This window comes from Psittacula echo, assembly GCF_963264785.1.
Source record: "Psittacula echo genome assembly, chromosome: 6".
NCBI classification, from domain to species: Eukaryota; Metazoa; Chordata; class Aves; order Psittaciformes; family Psittacidae; genus Psittacula; species Psittacula echo.
Genome location: NC_137743.1, coordinates 12,450,999 through 12,466,162, shown reverse-complemented (window position 1 = coordinate 12,466,162; position 15,164 = coordinate 12,450,999). Strand labels below are relative to the sequence as shown.

Below are 15,164 nucleotides of genomic sequence, written 5' to 3'. Positions count from 1 at the left end.
AGCTCCTTATTTCAGACTGTCACCCTGTATCATGTAGATCTACCCTGATGGTAGATCTACATGAGTAGGTGTTCCCAGTGTGCTTCAGGCAATATTGGATAGCGCAGCTCTAATCTCAAGTTTAAACTTCTGAATATGTTGATAAACACATGGATAGCCCTCTCTATTTAAACATAGAGATTATATGTAAAATCTATTTTGTCTGGTGAACGTACAGTTTCATTAACTTACCATTTTTATAAATAGTTTTGTAATAACTAGAGGAGAGAGGTAAAAGATATTTTGATCAACACCAGGGAAAACTAAAAGCAATTACATGAATACTTAAGAAGCAAATAAGTTAATTTATTCACTAGATGCTTCCTGAGTTTGATCGTATTATGCTGTAAGATTCAAGTCTAAAGAAGATCTCAGTAAGGCTGACGGAATTTAAGCCTGGAGAAGCAGAGATTGAGACAGAATTAGCATATATTTTTGTTATATATTATATAGCATATATATTATTAGTGCAGAAAACAAAACAAGGACAGCATTCCAACTGCTTGCGTTTGGGGATCAATTAACTTTCCTTTTTAATATGGCCTTGTTCAATAGATGCAGTAAACATGCAAAGCTTTGACAGGAAGGGATCAACATATGGGCATCAAAGAGGTCTTTGACCAACATCAGGAATTTTCTGCTTTCACATTGGGAAAATGAAAATTAATCTGCAAATCACATTCACTACTATTTATTTTTTTTCAGGGTGAGGGTTGTTTTTTTAGGGGGGAGGAATAATAATTAAAAAAATCCCTTGATATGGAGCAAGAGCTTCACTGCACCTTCCACTACTACAAGAAATGTACATTTCACCTCCCTGCAGAAAGAGAAGAGGACAGGAATGTGAAGCAAGCCACCTTTCCCAGTCATCGACTTCAGGGGCTCCCCTTGCATCTGCCTTGTGAGAGGCCGAGTTTTTCTATCTCTGTTCCAACACATAGTGGAAATACATTAGTATGCATTTCTACTACCTGTCCCTCTTGCGTTTCCAAAGACAAAAGTAAGAGCCCAAATCTATGCATGTGTTTGATCAGGTGCCTACTCAAATGACCAAAGGCTTTCTGAATTAATAAACATGCTTCAATTGCTCTTTTTGAAATTGGTCAAGACTTTCCTTCCTGGCAAGTTAAATAAAAGGAATGTGTAATGCCTGTATTATCCTGTCAATTACTGGGACTGTCAGCTCTTTTTAAGGTCTATATTTAAGGATTTTTTTGTGGTTATTGCTTCTTCCATCAGGATGTGCATCCTGAGATTGAAAGAAGGTGATAAATTTAAAACAGAGGTGCCACATGCACCCGTTCCATCAGTATTCAGCCCAGTGCCAGTTAAGGACAGGTCTTTCTAAAAGAGAAATTGGTTGGCTTGCTTCAGTATTTACAGATGTCTGCAGAGTACATTGGTCTAAAATGGAATGAATATATCCTGTGTGTACATTTAAGGGGATTATCATGAGTGACACAACAAGGTCTGTGACAGAGCCCACACTGTGCTGCTGTGGTACAGAATAGGTAGTACCAACCCACAGATCAGTATCACTGCAGAAATTAACAGGCCTCAAGAATGACCATTTACACAGTAAACGTACATATGTAGGGAACTTTTGTAGGACAGAGCTTCAAGTTCATTTAGGCTTTTAATCAAACTGGCTACCAGGCTATCAATGCCAACAAGAATATTTTAGTTTTGATTTGTTGTAGGCTATTCCTGCCTGAGCAGCAGTATCACCTGCCAAAGGTGCCTGCCTTCACACCCTTTCAGCTTAGGAAGAGTAACATGGAAAGACAAAAAGCTTGACATTCCATCTTCAATTCCAGAAGTCGCGTAGTCCTGTTTACCATATTTGGCCCCTCTTTCTTAGCTGAAGGAGATAAAAGAGAATTTAAGCATAAGAGAATCTCTATGTTTCAATTCCTCAAATAGTATAATGCTTTGTGCATTTTTAATAAAAGCAGCTATCTTGCTTTGATAGCAGCCTTCTAGACAGCCACAGCTCCACCGTAGCTTCTTCCAAGCCAAATGTAGCTCTTCAGTCTTTGAAGATATCCTGAGGTTGTGATAAAGCGTCTTATATCCTTATATATCTGCCTTTTTCTTTAGGTAAAAAAACATCATTGTACAGCTCCAGTTTCTATTCTCTGAGAACACACTGCAATTGAATTGTAGTGCATTTTCCCTGGCTCTCCAGAGATCTTTTTGGAAAGGTGAACATGTGGAAAAGTGTGGGCTAAAGCAGAAAACCGGTTCAAAGCAAGCAGCCTCTCTACAGGTGATCTGAATCAGCTGTAAATGACAATTTTGATGTTGTAAATGACAATTTGGATGCTAAAAATGCAACTCCTTTGCTAAGGGCTACTTCAAATAACAATTGTTTAAATTTGATCTGAGTAATTCCTTCCTGCTTGGGCAGGAAGTTTCAAACCAACCTATCTTTAAATGTGAATGAAGATTTTGGGGCAGACCACAGATCTCCTGTGTCAGAGCCAAGAAGACCCTCTCTTCTAGTAGTGTCCTCAATGTCCTGTAAGCTAGGTTTTCAGGTGATACAAACAGAAGCAAAAGATGCCACAGCAAAATAAGTAAGGCAGAGCATTGAAGGTCAGGGTTTCAGTTGCAGTGTGGTTATATGAAGGTCACCCAGTCAATCTACTATAAACAGATCAGTTGGTTTGAGGAATCAAAGACAGCCTGCTATGATGTTAGCCGAATTATCCCTTTGAATATTTCCACCTACAAAATCTGATACACTTTCAACTACTAGGAACAGGCTGACCTTGCACTTTCTCCTTTTCCTTTTGACATTCTTTGCTTACCTTCTGGGAATGCATTTGTCTCCAGATAGATGTCAGATCTCAAACAGAATCCAAAAGATCTTTTGCTACCTTTGAGCTTAAATTTCATTGAAGCCAGACTATACCAAGAATGAGAAGGCCTAAAAAAAAAGCCCACCCCTGTCTTTGTTAGCAGTTAGGAGCTTTAGAAGCCCAGCTGCAAAATGGTGATTTCTTCAAAATGGAGCTAACATTTCAGATAGGTCTTTAAAAAAAATCAGCTCTAAAAGGCAGCAATAGCCTTTCAAGCTCCAATGCTAATTCACCATTGTTCTTAATGAGGGAAGGTATGGAGCAGACACACAAAGATGTCTTTCTGCTTGGTTCCCATTAAAATCTGCTAATGAGGCAGAGCACAAAAAGCAACCCACAGGCTAGGGACAGGAGAAGGGAACTTTAAGACCAAAAAAAGGGGAAAAAAAAAGCGCGTCCCCTCTAAAACTTAATTAACTAACCATAAAGAAATGGTAATTAACATGGGCTGTGGTATCGATCTATATTTCATGCTCATGTCCTTGACTAACCATAGAGCTGACTTTGTTTCCAGTCCTTTCTTGCTTGCAAATGTTCTGTTAAAGAAGAATGTTTTCACTCATTACATGTCATCTTGTAGTTACTGGTGTTGGATTAAAGAATTTCTGTACAATCAAAGGTTCATATGGGCATTTCAGCAACAGCAACTTACCTTGGGCAAGGAGTACTTTGGCAGCTTCATCTGTGTAAATGCATTCCTCCTATAAGAAACGTAATAATGCGGTCTCCCTCCTGATGTCAGCTATGAGAGAAGCAGGCGAGTTATCATCAGGATTTTATAAAATATTTTTTTATTATCAGGGAAAATATCAAGCTAAAGCTGTCAAGGGAAATACCACTGTGTTGGTGGCAATGGCTTAAAATTGCAGCGCTATTACAGCTGATGAATAAACATTGATCCGACCGACAGTGGCTGAAAAAGAAAATAAGAGAAAACCTATTATCTGCAAAGGGAGACAAAGGCCAGAATTTCAGGTACAAGACTGGAGAAAGTGAAGTCCTGGCTTCACTTGGACCATTATGTCACCTGCTGATACCATAGCTCTCTTCTGCTTTACCACAATACAGTCTCTTTGCTATCTGCAGAGCTGCTGTACAGGCTACTGGTTAGATTAGCAGATTTGCAGACATGAAGATTGATTTCTATTTCTGCCTCCAGCTTTGGTTCCTGTGTGGCCCCCCACAAGCCATCAGATGCATCTGTTACAAGATCAGCTAAGCATTCACAGCTCAGTTGATGCAGTATTTCTGTGAATCTGGCCATTTATTTAAGTCTTTAAATACTGATGACAAGACCTTGAAAATGCTGGGTTGGAACAATATGAGGTTTCATTTCCTATCACATATTAAAGGGGTGTGAAATTGAAAGAAAAAAAGCCATCAATGTTATCTGGCTTCAAGGGCTGCTGAGGTATAATCAATGTTTGTAAAGTACTTTGAAATCTTTGGATGAAAGATACCGAAGTACAAATATTCCAATATCTCTATGTAGATATTTGCTTTAATTGCCTGATATCTGGGCTTATCAAGAATTTTCTTTAGTAGTAAGTGTTTTAAAATGCACTGCAGTAGTTTAAAATGCAAGACAGAGGCTGGGTTCATACCATATGAAGTAAAATAAGAACTATTTCTTATTTTATAATAAGAGTTATTAAGAACTATTTCTTATTTTAAACCTCTTCAACTTTTTTTTTTTTTTTTTTTTAAGGGAATTGGGCAAAAGTTAGGGGGAGGAAGTCCAGAAGCGTTGTCTACGAGAGTGTGAGTTTATAAATAAAATACAGTGTAGTGGGAGAAATAAACTCACGTTCCCCTATTCTCATGCTTTTCAGCCTACTAATTCTCATTCCAAATAAGAACGCAGCCTTACTGCAGAAAAGCTAGATAGAGATCAAGGAAGGTAGAGAAGGCTTGGGGAGGATGCTCAGGGTGTTCATCTATTTTTCCAAGCTTTTACAGTCTGGTAGGTTTAGGACTATTCATCCTCTGCAGAACAGTGCCTGGGATAAGGCAGAGTCCAACATCAGCCACAGCATGTTATTTAGCCGTTCCTTGCCAGTCGGATACATCCCGAAAAATATGTAACCACCTGAAGAATCCCATTTTAAATTACCAGCCAACAGTGAATTCACTGTCTACTTTGAACAAAGCATAAGGTTTTGTTTCCAGGGATTACAGTATTCTTATTTCATACCTGTAAGTATCAATTATTAATGATTGGCAAGCACTATCTCTTTGACCTGTTATATTTAAGAATCTTAAGATGTCTAAGGATTAAAATGGGAGCTTTCAAAATCCAGATATTACATGATACCCTCTCAAACTGCATTATGAACATGAATATATAAAGTTGTGCAGAGTCCCACTGGGTATTAAGGGGAACATCATAAAAGGCTGCCTCTCCTCATATGCTCCTTCATCCTTGCACCATGCAGCTAGCACAAAGGTGGAAGAAAGCTGAAAACTGACAGCACTGGGAACACTATAGAGCAGTTTATATAGACAGAAAGAAAAATGCATCAACATACAAGGGCTATACAGAAAGGCAGACAATCTCCCCAGTATTAACTTCAGATGAGGCAAAGGGGTTGATTCTTTACATGTGTAACATCAGGTCAGAACAGAGAACACTAACAATCTTGAAGAGCACAAAATCAAGTGATGAAATAATGAATCAATTCACATACGAAGAGAAATTACCCAGCTCAAGACACAAACACACAGTGATTCTGAAATGAGGGAGCGTGGGTGAAGAGTGATACGTGCCCCTGTTTTTCTTACTGCAGAAACATTTCTTTTATGCTTCAGACACACTAGGCACAAAAGTTATTCTGAAATGTATGTCCCCCAGATTTATTAGTGAATGATTTAGACTAGAGTTTATGACTGAGTTCATTAACTGAAAGTAATTAGCAATCAACTCACCCAATTTAAAATATCAGTCCTCTCTCTTCCCTCCACTCCCAAGCATAGCAGAATATAAACTGTCTGGAAAACCTGTTTAGTCCTGATGATTTCCAGTTCACCTCTATGTTCCCTGCAATTCTGTTGTTATTTTTGTCCTCTTCAGCTGCTATTAAATGGACACTGGTGGCAGCCTAATGAAACCCATAGTAGTTATGTATTCACCAGGTCCCACCTGGAACACAGCTTGGCTGAGTACATCTCATCTTCAGCCTTTTCACTGTAATCACAAGTGAGGCATAACAATAAAGCCTGATTACTCCTTTGGTTCCTCCTCTGACTCCCTCCCTCCTTTTCTACTTCTCTCTCATGCTTAAAAATGTTCTGGTCTATTCCCTTTAACAACAGATGACCGACACATCACTTCAAGCTGGGAGGTTAGAGCAGTAACCCTAGAGTGCTGACAGCATTGTAGGGAGTAGCACAGAGCACTCCAGCATGTACGATGGATGCTCCAGGCAGCAACACTGTGACCCTAGAGTGACAAGTTACTGGAGGTAAAAGGAAGACTATTAGCATTATAATGAACTTCTACAATTCACTCAGTGCCTTTATTATTTGGATCCAGTGTTGTCTGATTAGTTGGGAGCTAACACACATGCACATGTACGCACAGGAATGGAAGAGAAAATAATATAATATAGAATAATATAATATAAAATGAAATGAATAAGAGGGTGTTCTGCACCTGAACAAAGACATAATCATCCTGGACAATCAGGGAGTTATGGTCAATATAGCCTGGAAATGGTTTGCCGTGAGTGGCTTCACTGCAGTTCTGCATCTTGCAGGTGATGTACTGGGCATCTGAAAGAATAAGAACAAAACCAAGACACATGAGATTCTGAGCACAGATTCTTCCTACTGTCACAAACCTATTAGCCGAGGCAACTCAAGTCCTTTGACTCGCAAAGGTACTGTGGATCTAAAGATTTGAGTCTATTCTGCAGGACAGATGCTCTCTGTACTGAGCTTCTACAGTTTCCCTGTCATCCCCACGGTGTACGATTTTCTGTAGAGCATGATGGCTTCTCCGTGGTCACATCCTGAGTTTATACAGAACATGGCCAAGGTCCAGAGCATACACAGGTATGCGGAAAACTGTCCCATAGTGTCACCACTGAGAACCCCTTCCATGGCACACTTCTGTATTCCCTACAGCACTTACAGTCTGCAGAGATCACCTTGGAAAGTAATTCAGACCACCCCAGTTCAGAGGTTTTACCTAGCTCCCCGTTGACAGTGTCGGTAGGTGCACTCTGACAACCCGGGCAATCATTCTACACTCTCTTGAAACTAGAAGCCTTAGCAGTTTCAATCAATCACACGTTTCAAAGTAAACGGCCTAAATGTATGAGATGCCCTCATCTCCTATTCTGAAGCCCCGCAGGGTGTTCATGTCATAATCCATCACCTGAAGAAAAAACAGTTCTAATTTCTTCATGGTGTTAGTTTATCCTAGAATACTGAACCAGATTCTCAGTATTAAATCTGGGCTCTTTCAGATCAATTAAGAAGTTGCATTTTGCTTAATAACAAAGCCGATTTACAGGAAGAAGGATTCTGGCATTTAGCATTAGCATGTATATGACAGAAACACTATATGGTATTTAATGTTAGAACTACTTCTGATTTTTTTTCTTGGAGAAGCACAGCCCCTTTTTTATATAATTACCACCTTCTGATCAGAGAAGCAGCATTTTACAGTGAAATAGAAATGGCTGGATTTTTACCATCTCATATTTAATCTTGGTTTTAATTAAAATCTATCATTTGACATTTCTTTCGTTCCTTCTAAGGGCTGTTGACTTCTGCTTGAAACAGGCCTGCAGGGTAATGAACCTTCAGGAAAGTTTGGTGAAGGATGATTTTCCCCCAGCATTTGCAGAGTTCTTGGAATATATAACATGCTAAATATTACTAGTCACTGTAGTTTATAACATTTTATGCTTTTGCAGCTCACTGCAAAACATTAATTAATACACCCTGGACAGAATGATCAAAATGCATTTTCCTTCAGAGGGACATGATTTTTTCCACATTAGCCACAAGAGGGCAGGGAACGACATAACTCCCAGCCTGCTCATTCCAGTGAGCTCAGAAAAGTTCTTTCTAAGCTGTTCAGCCCTCTGTCCCTCTTCTCCCAAGAAGGAGGGTGACAAGGAGGCCAGAGACTCTTCCACCACTCAGTAGTACAGTGTGGTGCAGCATGTCCCCTCTTTGTCATAAGATGGAGAATAGGCATGCATCTCTTCACCTGCAACACAAACAATTCCCGCTCCTGTTTATTTCAGTCCACTGTATCATGAAGGACAGCTCCTCACACCTACCCCTACATTCACAGAATTGAAGAATGGTGTGGATTGGAAGGGGTATATTCAAAGGCCATCTAGTTCCAACACCCCTGCAATGAGCAGGGACATCTTCAACTACACCAGGTTTGTCAAAGCCCCATCCAGCCTGACCCTAAACACTTCCAGAGATGGGAGCATCTACCACCACTCTGGGCAATCTGTTCCAGTGTTTACACCACCCTCACTGGGGTTCTAGATCTGAACACAGTACTGCAGATAGGGTCTCTCATTCTCTCTCAAGAAGGTTCCTGAGTGAAACTCCTACCAATCCTGAGCTTAAACAAAGCAGCATCACAGTTGAAATATGTGACTTCACTATCCCCTGAGTTTTTGGCAAAACTGGGTGGCTTTTCACACATGGGATCAAATCAGCCCAGCACAGAGCTATATAGCATCAGATCTCCATTTCCCACCCTGTTTCCTTTTTTGCCCTCAACACCGTTCTCTCCTTCTACTTCCACAAGGCACATCAGCTGTCTGGGAAACACAGACTGCAGTGCCGTTGGGTTATCTATCCTGAGAGCACAGGGAGGTAGCACGATGGGTGCTGCTGGGACCAGCCAGCAAAGAAGATCAGAGGATCTCCTCCACAAGAGATTTTAAAGAGCAAGCCAAGTTGACATCCATCAGAGATGACTTAAGTTTTTTTGATCCTCTTTTAACAGAGGAATAGGGACTATGTCTATTTCTGCCGTGATCGCAGGAGTCTGTGCAGCAGTGATTGCACCACTGATGAAGATTTACTAAGGCAATTCTTGTGAATTTTTACAGTACAATTCTCCACAGCTTCAATTCTAAAATGCCAGTAATAACTACTAAAGGGCAGAGCACTGGAATTGCTTAAGCTAACCTCCCAAACAGCCAAACCCTGAGATGGGCACACCAAGAAAAGCTCCCTCTGCTGTGGGAGACAGAAAGAAGGAAAAACAAGCTTCTTGTAGTACCTGGATCCCTCCTTTTTCCTAAGGGAAGTTTTGCTGTGTTCAAATTAACACAAGGATTTTTTTGGGAGCAAGGCATTTGATTCTTGTGGACATTTTATGTGATTCCATTGGCAGAGCTTTGTAATTTAGCATTAATTAATGTCAATTAATGTATTCAGTTGCTAGGCTCTAGAATTAATTTCATTAGTTTTCCCGCACAGATGTTTTCCCTGCAATAGGTAATTAGTACATTATGCTTTTCATTTCCAGAACCCTCACCTCCAATAACAGCTGCTGTTTTTAATATACAACAAAAAAGTCACGCTGTGCCTGGAGAGAAGAACATAGCAACTCCCAGCTCTTACACCCCCAGACACTTTGACTTTGACAGGTTTAGACACCTAGGGTAGGATTCTTCTCGGGGAACGACAGCTATTTCTGAAGCGGAAGCAAGAAGTCACAAGAGCGCAAGAATGAAGGAGACATCTTGTAAGGGAAACCTCTGACAAAATTAATCTTTCAGCGGTGAAAGAGAATTGCAAATGCTAACACACAGCAAAAGCTGAGACCCAGAGGGACACTGTGCCATGAAATATTTTAGTCTTTTCTGTTTAGCTCAAGCTTAATGTTAATATGTTCCCAAGCGAAATGCATCCCCTCTATCCCTGAGACATTTCTTGGCTCAGATGGTGGAGATGGATGGTTGTAGGTTGTTACTGGAGGTTGGTGAGCCTCTGCAAATGTACACAGTAGAGTTTCAAACCCCTTCCTAAAGCAAAGTAGGACTATCTTCAGGATACTTGCTGCTGAGTGCTATTTTGGACAGTATATCAAACCTAATACTCACTGCTTTCTAGTCTATGCTTGCATGTAGATCTTTTGAAAACCTGATTTGATCACAAGAAGAATTAGAGAAAACATTTACTGTACTCACTGAAAATGTATAAATTTTATTTTTCTTGTCTTTAATGTATTGAGGAAGTATTATCTTTACAAATAAATCCACTAAAAAAAATCAGGAGTTTATGCAAAAAACATCTATATAATCTATGACTTGTTTGTCTTCCAGATTTTCTATGGAGTATCCCAGTTCATAATTGAGTAGCTTAGACATTAGGGGTAGTTGCAGCTTTTGAAGGATGACTGGCATCCTGAACCACAAGAACACAGTAGCAACAAATGTCACTGAAAGACCCAGGCCTGTACCCCCTCTCCAACAGTGACTAATAACAGAAGCCTAGAAAAGGTCATAAGAATTTGTCCAGTTGTCTTGGTAGTCCAAGTACACCTTCAGCATTCGCAACCTCCTCAGGAAATGAGTTCCACAATTTAATTAAATGCTCTTCCATAATTTAATCTTTCTACTCCTTTTTTGAGAAGCACACAAAATAACTGTTCTTTATCCATTTCCATCTGATCTGAATGTCGATTTGTGAAATGTTTGTAATATGGAAATATATTCAGGACTCTTCAGGACTGAGCAACTGCAAAGCAATTAACCACTAATGAAGATCAGTGAAATAAAGCCATCCCATTTACTAACTACTCACAAATCTGTTTTTGTCCTGCTGCTACTCTTTCTTCCTTGCATGTCATAGTCAGGAATTTTTTCTTTATATGGGGAAGTATATCCTCTGCCATTTATGGCATAAGCCTATAATTAGAGAAACTAACAGATGTTATTCTGCAGGACAAATACTAATCATGATCAAGAAAAAATACTAATCAGAACCAGGAAAAAAAGAAAATAAATAAAAAATCACTGCACAGGTTTAGGGCACTATGGGAATTAATTCATCTCTAGCTATGTTAGAAAAAGATTGCCGGGCCAGGCTGCCTGCTTGGTTTTTTCCAAAGTAGTGATTATTCTTCTTAGCAACCTTCTATGAAAACAGAAATTAAAGTCTTTGCACAACTTTGTGATTCAGACACTATTGGCCAGATGTTCAGTCCCTGTTGATCAGCAAGCAGAGTATGCCTGCTGACCCCAGGTGAGGCTTTGGTCTTACTTGCAGTCACAGCAGCACCTAAATTACCTTTCCATATGAAAAGTTGCTGTGTAAATCAGAGCAACAGAAGAAAAGCAAACGAATCAAAAGTACTTTTCAAATATCAGGAGTTCTTTACATTTTTGCCAGCATATTAGAAAACCCTCTAGCTTCTTTCACCTATATTTAAGAAGAAAAAATAATTTATAAATTAAAAACTCAAAATCAGTCAGCACCTATCTACATACATTGGCTTTCTTGACATGCACCTATAGAAACTGTTACTCAGACATCCTCTGAGTCAGCTTTGCCATTCTCTGGAGGGCCAGTGGGTTCCCAGTTAGTCTCCAAATGCCTTGTAGGAATCCATCTTTCTAATTCTCACCAACAGCCTGGATTATTCTTGACGCATCACCTGATTAAAAATTACCTCCCTTTTCAATTAGCTTGAATACTGGGATAAACTTCTCTAGCTCAAATGAGATAAGCCCATAACTAAGGATCTTTCAGGACTTGTGTATTCTTTACAAACCTAAACTCCACATGTCATTAACTAATGGGCAGTGAAGAAAGCACTTCAAGCTGCATTTTAGCAAACCTAGATTTAACTTCCACCAGTCACTCTGCTTGCTGTCTACAGCGGTGAACGTAACAAAGAGAAGCTTATTGTGTGGTTAAGAACGGTAGGGGATTAATGTCTTACTAGGATGTTGACCTGAAAACAGGCAAAAATTATCCACTATTCCTGCTGACTTTGCTGGCTTGCCTTTGATCCTGTTCCAAAATCAAAGTGGAATACAAGGGACACCCAAGTGTACAAATGGAAATGTAAGATAAGGTTCGTATGAACTTCTTCCAACGAGAAAAATCAGTTTTACCACTTTGTTCTCAGCCCCAGCTTGACACAGATTGGGCCTGAAGCCTTTAAAAAATAAAAAAAAAAAAAAATCACATTTGAGAAGATAAAATTTGCCCAGTACTCTCCAAAATTACACAGCAGGATAAAAACATAAATGGCAATGTTTAGCCCTGCAAATCTATCTCAATCAATACAAACAAATTGCAGAGCCCGTACTCATTTTGTTCATTACTATTTGCACCCTAGTTTGATCAGACACACTATGTGTAGGAGTCCAAAGGTTTTCTGATGCTGAGGAAAAAAAAAATAGTAGTGAGAACGTGTGCTGAGGTACAGTATTGTTAGCCAGATCCTGAGCAGGTGTAAATCATGCCACTGAAGTTATACTGATTTATGCCTGCTAAGACACTCCTATTTTGGGCCTGGTAAACCTTTTACATTATGTATATAAACACAATAAATAAAATGCACAGACAGATCATAATCATGGAGCAGAGACAGAGAGTTATCGGTTTTCTAGCAGGGAAAGCCCAATACTAAGGTTGCTGCTGATAGATGTTCTCAAAGAACCCTGCCGGGGAGATGGGCTAACATCATATTCTGCTGACATTTCTACTTCTCACTCGAAACTGAAGTTGTACTCCTCAGCTTCTGCTGGAAAAGATACCAGCACAAGAATGAGGCGTTTTTTCTTATTTGTATTGAGTTCAGCAGGTTTTTGCTTAGCCCTTATTTTTCCACTTCAGGATCTTTTATTTTATTGTACAGATTGTGTGGTTGTTTCCACACCACTCCCTTTTTTCGCCTTCTTTCTCCCTGCCTTGTTTTGGCAAGTCTACCTGCTCAAATTTAATCCCTTTACTGGATTTTTACACTTGGTTAACCCTCAAAAAAGATATTCCAAACAAAGTATAAATAAGTAGATGCAAGAAGAGAAAAAACCCCACAACAAACCCTAAACCAAAAGCCAACACAAAAAAACCCACAAAAAATTACTTGCCAATTACCCTCAGCTTGATAAAAATGTATCTTTCTCACTTCAGCACACTTCTGCCCATCACCCCAGTGGCAGTCACAGACCTTCATTTCAGAGGAGAAACATTTGTTCATCCATTGGAGGGTCATAGTTATTTCATCCAGGAAGAGGAAACTGATTTAGTTCTTAGAAGGCTTTAGTAGCTACCAGACCTATATACATGAAGTTGGTTATGATAACTACAGTAATGGGCCACTGTCCCACATGACATCCTTGTCTCTAAATTGGAGAGACATCAATTTGATGGGTGGACCACTCGGTGGATAAAGAACACGCAAAGAGTTGTGGTCAATGGCTCAATTTAGCCATGGCTGGAGACGAGTAATGAGTGGTGTCCCTCACGGATCAACGTTGAGACCGTTCTTGTTCAACATCTTTGTCGGTGACATGGACAGTGGGATTGAGTGCGCCCTCAGCAAGTCTGCTGATGACACCAAGCTGTGTGGTTTGGATGATACACTGGAAGGAAGGGATGCCATCCAGAGGGACCTCGACACGCTTGTGAGGTGGGCTGATGCCAACCTTATGAAGTTTAACCATGCCAAGTGCAAGGTCCTACGTCTGGGTCAGAGCAATCTCAGGCTCAGCTACAGGTTGGGCAGAGAAGAGATTCAGAGCAGCCCTGCAGAGAAGGACTTTGGGGTGTTGGTCGATGAGAAAATGAACATGAGCCAGCTTCAGTGTGCGCTCGCAGCCCAGAAAGCCAACTGTATCCTGGGCTGCATCAAGAGGAATGTGACCAGCAGGTCGAAGGAGGTGATCCTGCCCCTCTACTCTGCTCTTGTGAGACCTCACTTGGAGTATTGTGTGCAGTTCTGGTGTCCTCAACATCAAAAGGACATGGAACTGTTGGAACAAGTCCAGAGGAGGGCCACAAGGATGATCAGGGGACTGGAGCACCTCCCGTATGGAGACAGGCTGAGAAAGTTGGGGCTGTTCAGCCTGGATAAGAGAAGGCTGCGTGGAGACCCCATAGCAGCCTTCCAGTATCTGACGGGGGCCTACAAGGATGCTGGGGAGGGACTCTGCATTAGGGACTGTAGTGACAGGACAAGGGGTAACGGGTTCAAACTTAAACAGGGGAAGTTTAGATTGGATATAAGGAAGAAATTCCTTACTGTGAGGGTGGTGAGGCACTGGAATGGATTGCCCAGGGAAGTTGTGAATGCTCCATCCTTGGCGGTGTTCAAGGCCAGGTTGGATGAGGCCTTGGGTGGCATGGTTTAGTGTGAGGTGCCCCTGCTCATGGCAGGTGGGTTGGAACTAAATGATCTTAAGGTCCTTTCCAACCCTAATTATTCTATGATTCTATGTGCACACTTAGCCTGTCTCAGTCTCAAAATACTGCGACCTGCAATGCTACCAAATATCTTCTGGCAAAAAATCCTGTGCTATGTTCCAAGGTTACTGCTTCCAGCTACCCACCACAGTCCTCTGCCAGAGACCAATGCTTCCTGGAACTACGGGCAAAACAGAGTATGCACTTACTGAAAATCCAACACACTTTCTTATATTGGCAATGTGCTGAACTGGGAAACTTTCTAACTCATGAGTAGAAGTATCAGCTGAATGAGTGGTTTGCAGGAGGGGTCACACTGGCTGAAAGTTTGGCACCATCGCTGTATTTACATCAGTAGATTTGTTACAGCTTCACTAACAGAAAAACTTCAGCTATGCTGCCTCACAACTAAGCCAATATAAGTGCACAGAATCAGTTACTAGAGCTCAGTTGATAAGCAATAATTTTTTATTCCATAATTCTTTACTAACATGCCTGAGTCTTCAGTGAGGCTAGTTTCATCTACCTGTTTTTTGGTTTCCACATTAAAAGTTGTCATAAAGCTTGCTAATTTGTTAAGCAGTCAAGAAGTCTTTTGCAGAAATATGCAACAGTTGTGCAAAATATTCATATTACAGCCTAAGAACTCAAACAAGACCATTCAAGACATTTGGAGCATGCCACTTTCTGTGCTCACTACGAGCTGAATATCCCTTGAAAGCAGCACAAGAATACAGATCCTTAATCATCAGCCGTAGTGCCTCATCTGAATGACCTCAAATTCTTAATGCCTTAAACCAGTAATATTTTATGCTGAAACAGACAGCCCTGTTGGAATATTTCATTCTCATTTAGCAT

At 40.5% G+C, this 15,164-nt stretch overlaps 1 protein-coding gene across 1 annotated transcript in view; it reads right to left on the bottom strand.

The window, feature by feature from the left end:
- Positions 1-15,164, bottom strand: part of SORCS1 (sortilin related VPS10 domain containing receptor 1) — a gene marked incomplete at its 5' end in the record, with an annotated part of 298,352 nt that overhangs the window by 69,114 nt on the left and 214,074 nt on the right. The window contains 2 exons of the mRNA XM_080620246.1: positions 3,556-3,645; positions 6,556-6,674. Coding sequence (XP_080476372.1) covers positions 3,556-3,645; positions 6,556-6,674 — 209 coding nt within the window. The remainder of the gene's footprint in view (positions 1-3,555; positions 3,646-6,555; positions 6,675-15,164) is intronic.